Source organism: Oncorhynchus mykiss, chromosome 26, assembly GCF_057628025.1.
Source record: "Oncorhynchus mykiss isolate SJ-2025 chromosome 26, ASM5762802v1, whole genome shotgun sequence".
Classification (NCBI taxonomy): domain Eukaryota; kingdom Metazoa; phylum Chordata; class Actinopteri; order Salmoniformes; family Salmonidae; genus Oncorhynchus; species Oncorhynchus mykiss.
Genome location: NC_143047.1, coordinates 37,827,501 through 37,841,833, shown reverse-complemented (window position 1 = coordinate 37,841,833; position 14,333 = coordinate 37,827,501). Strand labels below are relative to the sequence as shown.

At 49.2% G+C, this 14,333-nt stretch overlaps 1 protein-coding gene across 1 annotated transcript in view; it reads right to left on the bottom strand.

Moving 5' to 3' along the window:
• Positions 1–14,333, bottom strand: part of LOC110525033 (metallophosphoesterase MPPED2) — a 134,496-nt gene that overhangs the window by 66,851 nt on the left and 53,312 nt on the right. The window contains exon 4 of the mRNA XM_090222925.1: positions 12,090–12,315. Coding sequence (XP_090079051.1) covers positions 12,090–12,315 — 226 coding nt within the window. The remainder of the gene's footprint in view (positions 1–12,089; positions 12,316–14,333) is intronic.

Here is a 14,333-nt window from a genome sequence, read left to right as displayed (position 1 = left end):
AGAAGATGGGGAGGCCATACTGAGGAGGAGAGAAGAAGGGGTGGAGACCATACTGAAGAGAGAAGAAGTGGAGGCCATACTGAAGAGAGAAGAAGGGGGAGGCCATACTGAAGAGAGAAGAAGGGGAGGCCATACTGAAGAGAGAAGGGGGAGGCCATACTGAAAAGGAGAGAAGGGGAGGCCATACTGAAGAGAGAAGAAGGGGGAGGCCATACTGAGGAGGAGAGAAGGGGGAGGAGACCATACTGGGAAGGAGAGAAGAAGGGGGAGGCCGTATTGAGGAGGAGAGAAGGGGGAGGCCATACTGGGGAGGGTAATATTTGGAGTAGGAGATTCACCACAGACCAGGGAACTCCACACAATGGAGTAATTCCTATAGAGGGCTGACCCCAAAACACACACAAACGCACGCACGCACACACACACACACACACACACACACACACCAGCTTTCACTCAGTTATACAAAAACATACACATACAAGCAGACAGGAGGCAGTGTGTGTGTGTGTGTGTGTGTGTGTGTGTGTGTGTGCACGCGAGAGAGCGAGAGAAGCGAGAGAAAGGGTGTGTGTGTGTAGGAAAGTGTGTGTGTGTGTGTGTGTGTGTGTGTGTGTGTGTGTGTGTGTGTGTGTGTTAAAAGACTGTATCTTAACTCCCGTCTCTGGTCTCAATCCGTCAGTACATCTTATCAGAGTCAGAGAAACCAGCAGGACTCCACACATATCAATATCTGTAGTCTGTCTACCATGCCTCCCACCACACTACTGTGTGTGTGTGTGTGTGTGTGTGTGTGTGTGCGCGCGAGAGAGCGAGAGAAGCGAGAGAAAGTGTGTGTGTGTGTGTGTGTCTGTGTGTGTGTGTGTGCGCGCGAGAGAGCGAGAGAAAGGGTGTGTGTGTGTAGGAAAGTGTGTGTGTGTGAGTGTTTGTATGCTCCTAAGCAAGGATATGTGTGTTTTCCACTGAGATCAATGTCCACCTTTCCAGAACGTTCCCGAAGCACCTTAACATCACGTCACACCTGACACTAGTCTACGTGCTGCATTATGCAGCCGCTGCCATTTACCAAATACAAAGACAACCAGAGCCATGAATATGGAAGCTGGAAAAATCTATATGTCTCAGAAAAACAGAGGCCAAGACATTTGACTGAAAAAGGACCATAGAAGGGACCTTGTCTTTGTCTAAGGATGAGCAGTAAGCATCATCACTAGTCATGTGGAAGACTGTGCAGCGTTACCCATCTAGAGATGTCCCACTGGGCACACACTGGTTGAATCAACATGGTTTCCACATCATTTCAATGAAATGACGTTGAACCAATGTGGAATAGATGATGAATTGATGTCTGTGCCCAGTGGGGTGTTGCTTTCAAGCCAAGAGGCAGAGCACTGCCTTCAGCAGCCTTAACAGTAGCAGACACCCATCAGCTCTGTCTCTGCTGGGGTGAGGGGTCTGCACAGGGGTGAGGTTATATCCTGCCTGGTTGGCCCTGTCCGGGAGTGTCATCAGACAGGGCCACAGTGTCCCCCGACCACCCCTGTCTCAGTCTCCGGTATCTATGCCGCAATAGTCTATGTACCGTGGGGCTAGGGTCAGTCTGTCCTGTCTGATGTAATTCTCCTGTCTGTCTTGATCTTAGGTATGCTCCCTCCAATTCTCCCATCGCTCTCTCCCCTCCCGGAGGACCTGAGCCCTAAGACCATGCCTTAAGACTACCTGGCCTGATGACTGTCCCCAGTCCACCTGGTCGTGCTGCTGATCCAGTTTCTGTTGTGCTGCTTGCAGTGAGGGAACCCTGACCTGTTCACCGGTCGTGCTGCTGATCCAGTTTCTGCTGTGCTGCCTGCAGTGAGGGAACCCTGACCTGTTCACCGGTCGTGCTCCCTTGTCCCAGACCTGCTGTTTCCTCTCCCCCCTTTCTCTTCCTCTCTCTTCCTCACCTTCTATCTCAACCTCTGAATGCTCGGCTATGAAAAGCCAACTGACATTTACTCCTGAGGTGCTGATCTGTTGCACACTATACAACCACTGTGATTATTATTTGACCCTGCTGGTCATCTATGAACGTTTGAACATATTGAAGAACGATCTGGCCTTAATGGCCACGTACTCTTATAATCTCCACCCGGCAAAGCCAGAAGAGGACTGGCTCCTCTCTAGGTTTCTTCCCTGGTTCCAGCCTTTCTAGGGGGTTTCTGTAGAAGCACTTTGTGACAACTGCTGATGTAAAAGGGGCTTTATAAATAACTATGATTGACTGATTGAACTGTCCCCTATGAGACTGTGTGTGTGTGTGTGTGTGTGTGTGTGTGTGTAGTTGGGTCACAGGGGGCAGCTGGTTTAGGTATCAGCTCTGCTAAGCATCTGTTAGTAAGGAGCCTGTTCTCCGTCTCCGTCATGGCTTAATGCTTTCTCTCATAGTCTGGCTGGTCAACATAGAGATGGAGGAGGGTATTAAACACCAGTCAACATAGAGATGGAGGAGGGTATTAAACACCAGTCAACATAGAGATGGAGGAGGGTATAAAACACCAGTCAACATAGAGATGGAGGAGGGTATTAAACACCAGTCAACATAGAGATGGAGGAGGGTATTAAACACCAGTCAACATAGAGATGGAGGGTATTAAACACCAGTCAACATAGAGATGGAGGAGGGTATTAAACACCAGTCAACATAGAGATGGAGGAGGGTATTAAACACCAGTCAACATAGAGATGGAGGAGGGTATTAAACACCAGTCAACATAGAGATGGAGGAGGGTATTAAACACCAGTCAACATAGAGATGGAGGGTATAAAACACCAGTCAACATAGAGATGGAGGGAATTAAACACCAGTCAACATAGAGATGGAGGATGGTATTAAACACCAGTCAACATAGATATGGAGGAGGGTATTAAACACCAGTCAACATAGAGATGGAGGAGGGTATTAAACACCAGTCAACATAGAGATGGAGGAGGGTATTAAACACCAGTCAACATAGAGATGGAGGAGGGTATTAAACACCAGTCAACATAGAGATGGAGGGTATAAAACACCAGTCAACATAGAGATGGAGGGAATTAAACACCAGTCAACATAGAGATGGAGGAGGGTATTAAACACCAGTCAACATAGATATGGAGGAGGGTATTAAACACCAGTCAACATAGAGATGGAGGAGGGTATTAAACACCAGTCAACATAGAGATGGAGGAGGGTATTAAACACCAGTCAACATAGATATGGAGGAGGGTATTAAACACCAGTCAACATAGATATGGAGGAGGGTATTAAACACCAGTCAACATAGAGATGGAGGAGGGTATTAAACACCAGTCAACATAGAGATGGAGGAGGGTATTAAACACCAGTCAACATGGAGATGGAGGAGGGTATTAAACACCAGTCAACATAGAGATGGAGGAGGGTATTAAACACCAGTCAACATAGAGATGGAGGGTATTAAACACCAGTCAACATAGAGATGGAGGAGGGTATTAAACACCAGTCAACATAGAGATGGAGGAGGGTATTAAACACCAGTCAACATGGAGATGGAGGAGGGTATTAAACACCAGTCAACATAGAGATGGAGGAGGGTATTAAACACCAGTCAACATAGAGATGGAGGGTATTAAACACCAGTCAACATAGAGATGGAGGAGGGTATTAAACACCAGTCAACATAGAGATGGAGGGTATTAAACACCAGTCAACATAGAGATGGAGGGTATTAAACACCAGTCAACATAGAGATGGAGGAGGGTATTAAACACCAGTCAACATAGAGATGGAGGAGGGTATTAAACACCAGTCAACATAGAGATGGAGGGTATTAAACACCAGTCAACATAGAGATGGAGGAGGGTATTAAACACCAGTCAACATAGAGATGGAGGAGGGTATTAAACACCAGTCAACATAGAGATGGAGGGTATTAAACACCAGTCAACATAGAGATGGAGGAGGGTATTAAACACCAGTCAACATAGAGATGGAGGAGGGTATTAAACACCAGTCAACATAGATATGGAGGAGGGTATTAAACACCAGTCAACATAGAGATGGAGGAGGGTATTAAACACCAGTCAACATAGAGATGGAGGAGGGTATTAAACACCAGTCAACATAGAGATGGAGGAGGGTATTAAACACCAGTCAACATAGAGATGGAGGAGGGTATTAAACACCAGTCAACATAGAGATGGAGGAGGGTATTAAACACCAGTCAACATAGAGATGGAGGAGGGTATTAAACACCAGTCAACATAGAGATGGAGGGTATTAAACACCAGTCAACATAGAGATGGAGGGTATTAAACACCAGTCAACATAGAGATGGAGGAGGGTATTAAACACCAGTCAACATAGAGATGGAGGAGGGTATTAAACACCAGTCAACATAGAGATGGAGGAGGGTATTAAACACCAGTCAACATAGAGATGGAGGAGGGTATTAAACACCAGTCAACATAGAGATGGAGGAGGGTATTAAACACCAGTCAACATAGAGATGGAGGGTATTAAACACCAGTCAACATGGAGATGGAGGAGGGTATTAAACACCAGTCAACATAGAGATGGAGGAGGGTATTAAACACCAGTCAACATAGAGATGGAGGGTATTAAACACTAGTCAACATAGAGATGGAGGAGGGTATTAAACACCAGTCAACATAGAGATGGAGGGTATTAAACACCAGTCAACATAGAGATGGAGGGTATTAAACACCAGTCAACATAGAGATGGAGGAGGGTATTAAACACCAGTCAACATAGAGATGGAGGAGGGTATTAAACACCAGTCAACATAGAGATGGAGGGTATTAAACACCAGTCAACATAGAGATGGAGGAGGGTATTAAACACCAGTCAACATAGAGATGGAGGAGGGTATTAAACACCAGTCAACATAGAGATGGAGGGTATTAAACACCAGTCAACATAGAGATGGAGGAGGGTATTAAACACCAGTCAACATAGAGATGGAGGAGGGTATTAAACACCAGTCAACATAGATATGGAGGAGGGTATTAAACACCAGTCAACATAGAGATGGAGGAGGGTATTAAACACCAGTCAACATAGAGATGGAGGAGGGTATTAAACACCAGTCAACATGGAGATGGAGGAGGGTATTAAACCCCAGTCAACATAGAGATGGAGGAGGGTATTAAACACCAGTCAACATAGAGATGGAGGGTATTAAACACCAGTCAACATAGAGATGGAGGAGGGTATTAAACACCAGTCAACATAGAGATGGAGGGTATTAAACACCAGTCAACATAGAGATGGAGGGTATTAAACACCAGTCAACATAGAGATGGAGGAGGGTATTAAACACCAGTCAACATAGAGATGGAGGAGGGTATTAAACACCAGTCAACATAGAGATGGAGGAGGGTATTAAACACCAGTCAACATAGAGATGGAGGGTATTAAACACCAGTCAACATAGAGATGGAGGAGGGTATTAAACACCAGTCAACATAGAGATGGAGGAGGGTATTAAACACCAGTCAACATAGAGATGGAGGGTATTAAACACCAGTCAACATAGAGATAGAGGAGAGCATTAAACACCAGTCAACATAGAGATGGAGGAGAGCATTAAACACTAGCTAACGAAACATTTATGTTCTCCATAGCAGCAGCAGTAGTAGTAGTAGCAGTAGTAGTAGTAGGGGGTGTAGTGTACTGTTAGGTTGGGGTGTAGTGTACTGTTAGGTTGGGGTGTAGTGTACTGTTAGGTTGGGGTGTAGTGTACTGTTAGGTTGGGGTGTAGTGTACTGTTAGGTTGGGGTGTAGTGTACTGTTAGGTTGGGGTGTGGTGTACTGTTAGGTTGGGGTGTAGTGTACTGTTAGGTTGGGGTGTAGTGTACTGTTAGGTTGGGGTGTAGTGTACTGTTAGGTTGAGGTGTAGTGTACTGTTAGGTTGAGGTGTAGTGTACTGTTAGGTTGGGGTGTAGTGTACTGTTAGGTTGGGGTGTAGTGTACTGTTGGTCTAGGCCATAGCCATTATTATTATTATAACCCCATCCCAAACCTTAACCTTACCCCCTGTACTTAAATTAGGAATACAAGGGTGCCATTATATGCTGGACTCAGAAGGTTGAAACCCACTTGTCTGAGCAACGCTCTTAGCTGTCCACTTTATCAGGTCACCCACGTGGTGTAGTGTTGGGGTCAATGTGGAGCTAAGTGAGACCTCACACTGGACAGACAGGCTGGGCATCCCGGACTGCTGCAAGCCAGACCTCAGGCCACACGGACACTGGTTAGAGGGGGGCGAGAGAGGTGGTGTGGGGGGGTTGGCAAGCTGTCCCCTCTGCCTCTCACATGACCCCAAGCTGTCACAACAGACACTTAGCAGCCCTCACAGTAAACACACACCAGGGAAGGAGGGGGAGTGGCTTTCTCTCGTAACAGGGATGGAGAAAGAGAGAAGGAAAGAGACAGATGGGGAAAAGAAAGAGGTAAAGAAAGGCAGGGAAGAAATATTGAGAGAGGGAAATAGTGAGGGAACATGGGAGAGAGCCAGAGACTGAGAGAAGAAAACCGAGAGAGAGAGAAAGAGGAAGAGCGAGAAGGACAGAGAAAGAGAGAACGAGAGAGAGAGAGAGAGAGAGAGAGAGAGAGAGAGAGAGAGAGAGAGAGAGAAAGAAAGAGGAAGAGAGAGAGAGAAAGAAAGAGGAAGAGCGAGAAGGACAGAGAAAGAGAGAACGAGAGAGTGAAAGAACGTGGGAGAGCCAGAGAGAGAGAAAACAGAGAGAAAGAACAAGAGAGAGAGAGAGAGAAAGAAAGAGGAAGAGCGAGAAGGACAGAGAAAGAGAGAACGAGAGAGAGAGAGAGAGAGAGAGAAAGAGGAAGAGAGAGAAAGAAAGAAAGAGGAAGAGCGAGAAGGACAGAGAAAGAGAGAACGAGAGTGAGAGAACGTGGGAGAGAGCCAGAGAGAGAGAAAGAGGAAGAGAGAGAGAGAAAGAAAGTGGAAGAGCGAGAAGGACAGAGAAAGAGAGAACGAGAGAGTGAGAGAACGTGGGAGAGAGCCAGAGAGAGAGAAAGAGGAATGAGTGAAAGAACGTGGGAGAGCCAGAGAGAGAGAAAACAGAGAGAAAGAACAAGAGAGAGAGAGAGAAAGAAAGAGGAAGAGCGAGAAGGAAAGAGAAAGAGAGAATGAGAGTGCGAGAACGTGGGAGAGCTAGAGAGAGAGAAAACAGAGAGAAAGAACAAGAGAGAGAGAGAGAAAGAAAGAGGAAGAGCGAGAAGGACAGAGAACGAGAGAATGAGAGAGTGAGAGAACGTGGGAGAGAGCCAGAGAGAGAAAAAGAGGAAGAGAGAGAGAGAAAGAAAGAGGAAGAGCGAGGACAGAGAAAGAGAGAACGAGAGTGAGAGAACGTGGGAGAGCCAGAGAGAAAGAACAAGAGAGAGAGAGAGAAAGAAAGAGGAAGAGCGAGAAGGACAGAGAGAGAGAAAACAGAGAGAAAGAACAAGAGAGAGAGACCTTTTGTCTTTATTTAATGATACATTCTCATTTCATTAAACCCCCCTCCCCCACTCCCCCTTATTAAGACAAAAAAACAATATCCCCTGTACCTCATACTCACCTTGCTCCACGATACAAAACAACACCACACATCACAATAACCAAAAATCTCACCACTTCTACAACCATATATCCAACCCATCTTCCCCAGCTGTACAGACAGCCCCCCGACACACCATATCTCCTGAAATATCTCCTCACTTTTTATAATTTTATAGAACTCAAATTCCACCCCAAGGCGCGCAGAGACCATCCCATTAAATTATAATAAAGGGTTTGTTATCCCCCACCTTTGACACTTGGGACAGGAGCCACCTCCACCTGGCCAGTCTTGACACCACTGCCTGTGACAGCCCCTCCAAGTTCTTCCTGATCCACCTCTCCGAGCCCAGGTACACCCCCAAAATTGTAAGCCCTTCACAACCCCACTGCAAACCCCTTGGAAGCAGAAGAGGGGCCTTATCCCTCCATGCCCAACATAACAGAGCTTTGCACTTGCCCCAGTTCACCTTAGCTGACGAAGCTCCCTCGTACAACTTCAGACTAGTCTCTAGTGCCTGCATATCCTGCCCATCACAGAAACGTAATCTGCATACGCTGACACTGCTATGCCTGTCAACACACCCATCCCTGTCCAGCACACTCCCTGCAGTCACCTGCGTAGCAGGCTCAAAAAAGCTCAATGGCTTGTGTATATAACTGCCCCGATAGAGGGCATCCTTGTCTGAAGCCCCGTCTCACGCAGACTGGCCTGCTGAGCCCCCCTCCCAACTTGACCATACATGATGCCCCAGCATACAACATATTCACACAGGCCAAAAAACCTTTCCCCAAACCCAAACATCACATTCAACAGATACTCATGGTCCACTCTATCAAAAGCCAGTCCAAAGTTCAAAGTTCACATTAGAACCTCTCGACAAGTCCAACATGTCCCTGATTAAGAACAAGAACAAAGTCTGTGATTGAGCATCCCGGTACACAATATGTCTGGCCCTCTATAGCATGACTAGACCCAGCCTCATCTACACCACCCTCTATAGCATGACTAGACCCAGCCTCATCCACACCACCCTCTATAGCATGACTAGACCCAGCCTCATCTACACCACCCTCTATAGCATGACTAGACCCAACCTCATCCACACCACCCTCTATAGCATGACTAGACCCAGCCTCATCTACACCACCCTCTATAGCATGACTAGACCCAGCCTCATCTACACCACCCTCTATAGCATGACTAGACCCAGCCTCATCCACACCACCCTCTACAGCATGACTAGACCCAGCCTCATCCACACCACCCTCTACAGCATGACTAGGCTCAGCCTCATCCACACCACCCTCTACAGCATGACTAGGCCCAGCCTCATCCACACCACCCTCTACAGCATGACTAGGCCCAGCCTCATCCACACCACCCTCTACAGCATGACTAGGCCCAGCCTCATCCACACCCCCCTCTATAGCATGACTAGGCCCAGCCTCTGCTGCCTGCGTCTCATGGCCCCTTGCATGTTGACCTCGATTTCCCCCACTGGCAATTGTATCCTCACCTTGTCTACGGCCTTTATTTGGGCACGCAAAGCTCTTATGCCCCAAATCCCCACACTCAAAACACAGAAGACTACCTGTGCTGGCAAACCCTGCATAGGGACCCTCCCCAAGCCTCACTTTAAGGTGCACATTTAACTGTTGCTCACCAAATTCACTCGTTTCATAAACAAAACCACAGCTTTGTTCATTCTAGATGTGGAATGTATGAATTCAGCTCCTACCTGTTCGCCGACCGCGAGCAGAACCTCCTCCACCTTAACTCCATGCTCAGGAACACACCTGAATCCATGCCGTAACAACAGCGTCTAGGCTGCCATCGCACACACCACACCTTCCAAGCCCCGGGAAACTAAACTCTGTCCTCTTCCTACCTAACTTTAAAAAACAATATGTACTGTTAAAATAAAAGTGTATTCACCCTCCAGCATCTAACTTTAAACATTTAGTTTTTTACCAAGGATAGAATCAAGACAATAAGTTAGGACAGAGCCATTCACCCAGCCGCTCAAATACAAAACACTCCCAGCATGCACTGAGAAAGAGAGAGAGAGAAACTGAGAGAGAACGAGAGAGAACGAGAGAGAGAACGAGAAACTGAGAGAGGAATGAAAGAGAGAGAAAGAGAGAACGACAGAGAAAGAGATGGAGAGAGAGAGAGAGAAGAGGAAGAGAGAGCAGGTGAGAGAAGACATCAAGATATATTGACTATGTTCTGGCCCTTGGTTCTCTCCCCCTCTGTTTCCTCCCTGTCTGGCCTGCTGCTGTTTCTGTGATGTCTGGAATGCCGTATCCGTCTCCCCTCTGGCACCCACTGCTTCCCTAGCCTAGCCGCTAAACAGCTAATTATAGCCCCGCGACAGGACGGAGGTGTGACCTGGTTACCTATTTAAAGATCAGAGAGAAAGTCCCTGAATAGAGGAGAGAGGGGAGCCGCTAGGCCGCAGGAATTTCTTTCATTCCATTCCATCCAGTACCCAGACACACACATGGACACACACATGGACACACACATGGACACACACATCTATTGACACACTGTCACTGTGTGCCACCTATCTCTCGTGTACACATTGTCTCCCCCCCAACATGCGAATGCGCACGCACGCACGAACACACACACACACACACACACACACACACACACACACACACACACACACACACTCCTGACTACTGTCTATTGACACAGTGTTCCAGTACCACATGTATCACTTAACCTCCATGTCAAAACACAGGTGTAATCTAAGCCTGAGGAACCCCATTAAGGAGTAGTGTGTGTTGGGATGAGCAGCCAGCGTGTCAGTGGAGCCTTTCTGTGAGCTGCCAGAGTACAAAGCCTGTGTCTCTATAGGGAGGACACAGAGGAGAAGGGAGAGAGGAGAATGAGGGAAGATAACCTGGTGTAAACTCTATAGGGAGGGGACAGAGGAGAATGAGGGCAGATAACCTGGTGTAAACTCTATAGGGAGGAGAATGAGGGAAGATAACCTGGTGTAAACTCTATAGGGAGGAGACAGAGGGCAGATAACCTGGTGTAAACTCTATAGGGAGGGGACAGAGGAGAATGAGGGAAGATAACCTGGTGTAAACTCTATAGGGAGGGGACAGAGGAGATGAGGGGAGATAACCTGGTGTAAACTCTATAGGGAGGGGACAGAGGAGAATGAGGGAAGATAACCTGGTGTAAACTCTATAGGGAGGGGACAGAGGAGATGAGGGGAGATAACCTGGTGTAAACTCTATAGGGAGGGGACAGAGGAGAATGAGGGAAGATAACCTGGTGTAAACTCTATAGGGAGGAGAATGAGGGAAGATAACCTGGTGTAAACTCTATAGGGAGGGGACAGAGGAGAATGAGGGAAGATAACCTGGTATAAACTGCCCTTCCTCAGGGATCTGGAGGAGTTGTAGTGGTGACACAGTGTGTTAAAACACGGGACCAAGACAAGTCATATAAAGTCTGTTGGAGGCTTACCGTTTACAACTAGACAATTACATAAATAAATATAGATATGTAACCTTTATTTAACTAGGAAAGTCAGTTAAGGACAAATTCTTATTGACAATGACGGCCTACACCGGCCAAACCCGGACGGCACTGGACCAATTGTGTGCCGCCCTATGGGACTCCCAAACCGGGACAACGCTGGACCAATTGTGTGCCGCCCTATGGGACTCCCAAACCCGGACAACGCTGGACCAATTGTGTGCCGCCCTATGGGACTCCCAAACCAGGACAACGCTGGACCAATTGTGTGCTGCCCTATGGGACTCCCAAACCGGGACAACGCTGGACCAATTGTGTGCTGCCCTATGGGACTCCCAAACCGGGACAACGCTGGACCAAATGTGTGCCGCCCTATGGGACTCCCAAACCCGGACAACGCTGGACCAATTGTGTGCCGCCCTATGGGACTCCCAAACCAGGATAACGCTGGACCAATTGTGTGCCGCCGTCTGGGACTCCCAAACCCGGACAACGCTGGACCAATTGTGTGGCGCCGTCTGGGACTCCCAAACCCGGACAACGCTGGACCAATTGTGTGGCGCCGTCTGGGACTCCCAAACCAGGACAACGCTGGACCAATTGTGTGCCGCCGTCTGGGACTCCCAAACCCGGACAACGCTGGACCAATTGTGTGGCGCCGTCTGGGACTCCCAAACCGGGACGGCGCTGGACCAATTGTGTGGCGCCGTCTGGGACTCCCAAACCGGGACAACGCTGGACCAATTGTGTGCCGCCCTATGGGACTCCCAAACCGGGACGGCGCTGGACCAATTGTGTGGCGCCGTCTGGGACTCCCAAACCGGGACAACGCTGGACCAATTGTGTGCTGCCCTATGGGACTCCCAAACCCGGCCGGATGTGATGCTGCCTGGATTCATTGATGGATGATGGTATGAATGAATCCACCACGCACACACACACACACACACACACACACACGTTCAGGTGGTGGGGATTGTGTGTAAACTCCCATTCCTCCTTACCATGGCGTCCCATATATCCGGAAACCTTTGACGGTGACGTCAGAGTCCTGGAGGTACACACAGTTAGTGAGGAGGTCCTGGACGTCATCAAAGTCCTCGGGCTTCAGTTTGGACACGGAGGGAAAACGGTAGTAATCCTGCTTGACCAGCTCAGCCATAAAGTCCTTATCGAAGGTCAGCTCATGGTTCCCTGCTATCACCACCTTAAACTCATAGGGTAGACCACCTGGAGGGGAGAAAACATACACATGGGTTAGAGAGAGAGAGGGGAAGAGACAGAGAGAGGGGGGGAGAGAGAGCGGGAGAGAGAGAGGGGGAGAGACAGAGAGAGAGGGGGAGCGAGAGGGGGAGAGAGAGAGAGAGAGGGGGAGAGAGCGAGGGGAAGAGAGAGAGGGGGAGAGGGGGAGAGAGCGAGGGGAAGAGAGAGAGGGGAAGAGACAGTGAGAGAGGGAGAGAGAGAGGGGAAAATACAGAGAGAGGGGGAGAGAGAGAGGGGAAGAGAGAGTGAGAGAGGGAGAGAGAGAGGGGAAGAGAGAGAGGGGAAGAGACAGAGAGAGAGGGGAAGAGAGACGGAGAGAGAGAGTGGAAGAGACAGAGAGAGAAGGGGAGAGAGAGAGGGGAAGAGACAGAGAGAGAGAGAGAGAGAGAGAGAGAGGGGAAGAGAGAGAGGGGGAAGAGACAGAGAGAGAGGGGGAGAGAGAGAGGGGATGAGACTGTGAGAGAGGGGGAGAGAGAGAGGGGAAGAGACAGAGAGAGAGGGGAAGAGAGACGGAGAGAGAGTGGAAGAGACAGAGAGAGAAGGGGAGAGAGAGAGGGGAAGAGACAGAGAGAGAGAGAGAGAGAGGGGAAGAGAGAGAGGGAAGAGACAGAGAGAGAGGGGGAGAGAGAGAGGGGACGAGACTGTGAGAGAGGGGGAGAGAGGGGAAGAGACAGAGAGAGAGGGGGAGAGAGAGAGGGGAAGAGACAGAGAAAGAGGGGGAGAGAGAGGGGGAGAGAGAGAGGGGGGAGATAGAGAGGGGGGGAGAGAGAGAGGCGGCGAGAGAGGGGGGGCAGAATGTGCATTGTTATCTTCAATGCATTCAAAGTAACGACCTGACCACATCAATGATTTCTCCTTTTACAGTCTTCTAGAGAATAACATCCAATTGAAGAAAAATACAGGCATTGAAAGCCCCATTCAGCCAATCAGAGGGGTTACATGTACAATACACAGGTGAAGGCTGTGCTTGATCGTCACAGGTCACCGTCCATCAGTGTCTCTCTGTGAGGCCTTCAGAGCCGTAAACCCTGAACCTTACCTCTACTAGTGTCTCCACCATCTCATCTTTCAATTTCTACTTTGCCCTCTCTGCTCTCCTCTGGTGACGTGCGTTGTCCCGTTGCCCTCTCCCATCGTCCAGGTAACGCACTCCTTTATTCCCGCAGATTGAGTACTCAACCCTGGCTTTTGACTCCCCTCGCTCCCACACTGCGTCCCTCTCTCTCTCACTCTCTCTCTCTCTGCTCCCTCACTCTCTATGCTCCCTCTCTCTCTCTGCTCCCTCACTCTCCCCCTCTCTCTGCTCTCTCACTCTCTCTCTCTCTCACTCTGCTCCCTCACTCTCTCTCTCCCCCCCCCCCCCCTCTCTCTCTGCTCTCTCTGCTCCCTCTCCCTCACTGCTCTTTCTCTCTCTGCTCCCTCTCCCTCTCCCTCACTGCTCTCTCTCTCTCTGCTCCCTCTCTCTCTGTGCTCCCTCACTCTCTCTCTCTCTCTCTGCTCCCTCTCTCTCTGTGCTCCCTCACTCTCTCTCTCTCTCTCTGCTCCCTCTTCCTCACTGCTCTCTCTCTCTCTGCTCCCTCTCTCTTTCTGCTCTCTCCCTCTCTCTCTGCTCCCTCTCTCTCTCTCTGCTCTCTCCCTCTCCCTCACTGCGCTCTCTCTCTGCTCCCTCTCCCTCTCTCTCACTGCTCTCTCACTCTGCTCCCTCACTCTCTCTCTCCCCCCCCCCTCTCTCTCTGCTCTCTCTGCTCCCTCTCCCTCACTGCTCTTTCTCTCTCTGCTCCCTCTCCCTCTCCCTCACTGCTCTTCTCTCTCTGCTCCCTCTCCCTCTCCCTCACTGCCTCTCTCTCTCTGTCTCCCTCTCTCTCTGTGCTCCCTCACTCTCTCTCTCTCTCTCTGCTCCCTCTTCCTCACCTGCTCTCTCTCTCTCTGCTCCCTCTCTCTCTCTGCTCTCTCTCTCTCTCTCTGCTCCCTCTCTCTCTCTCTGC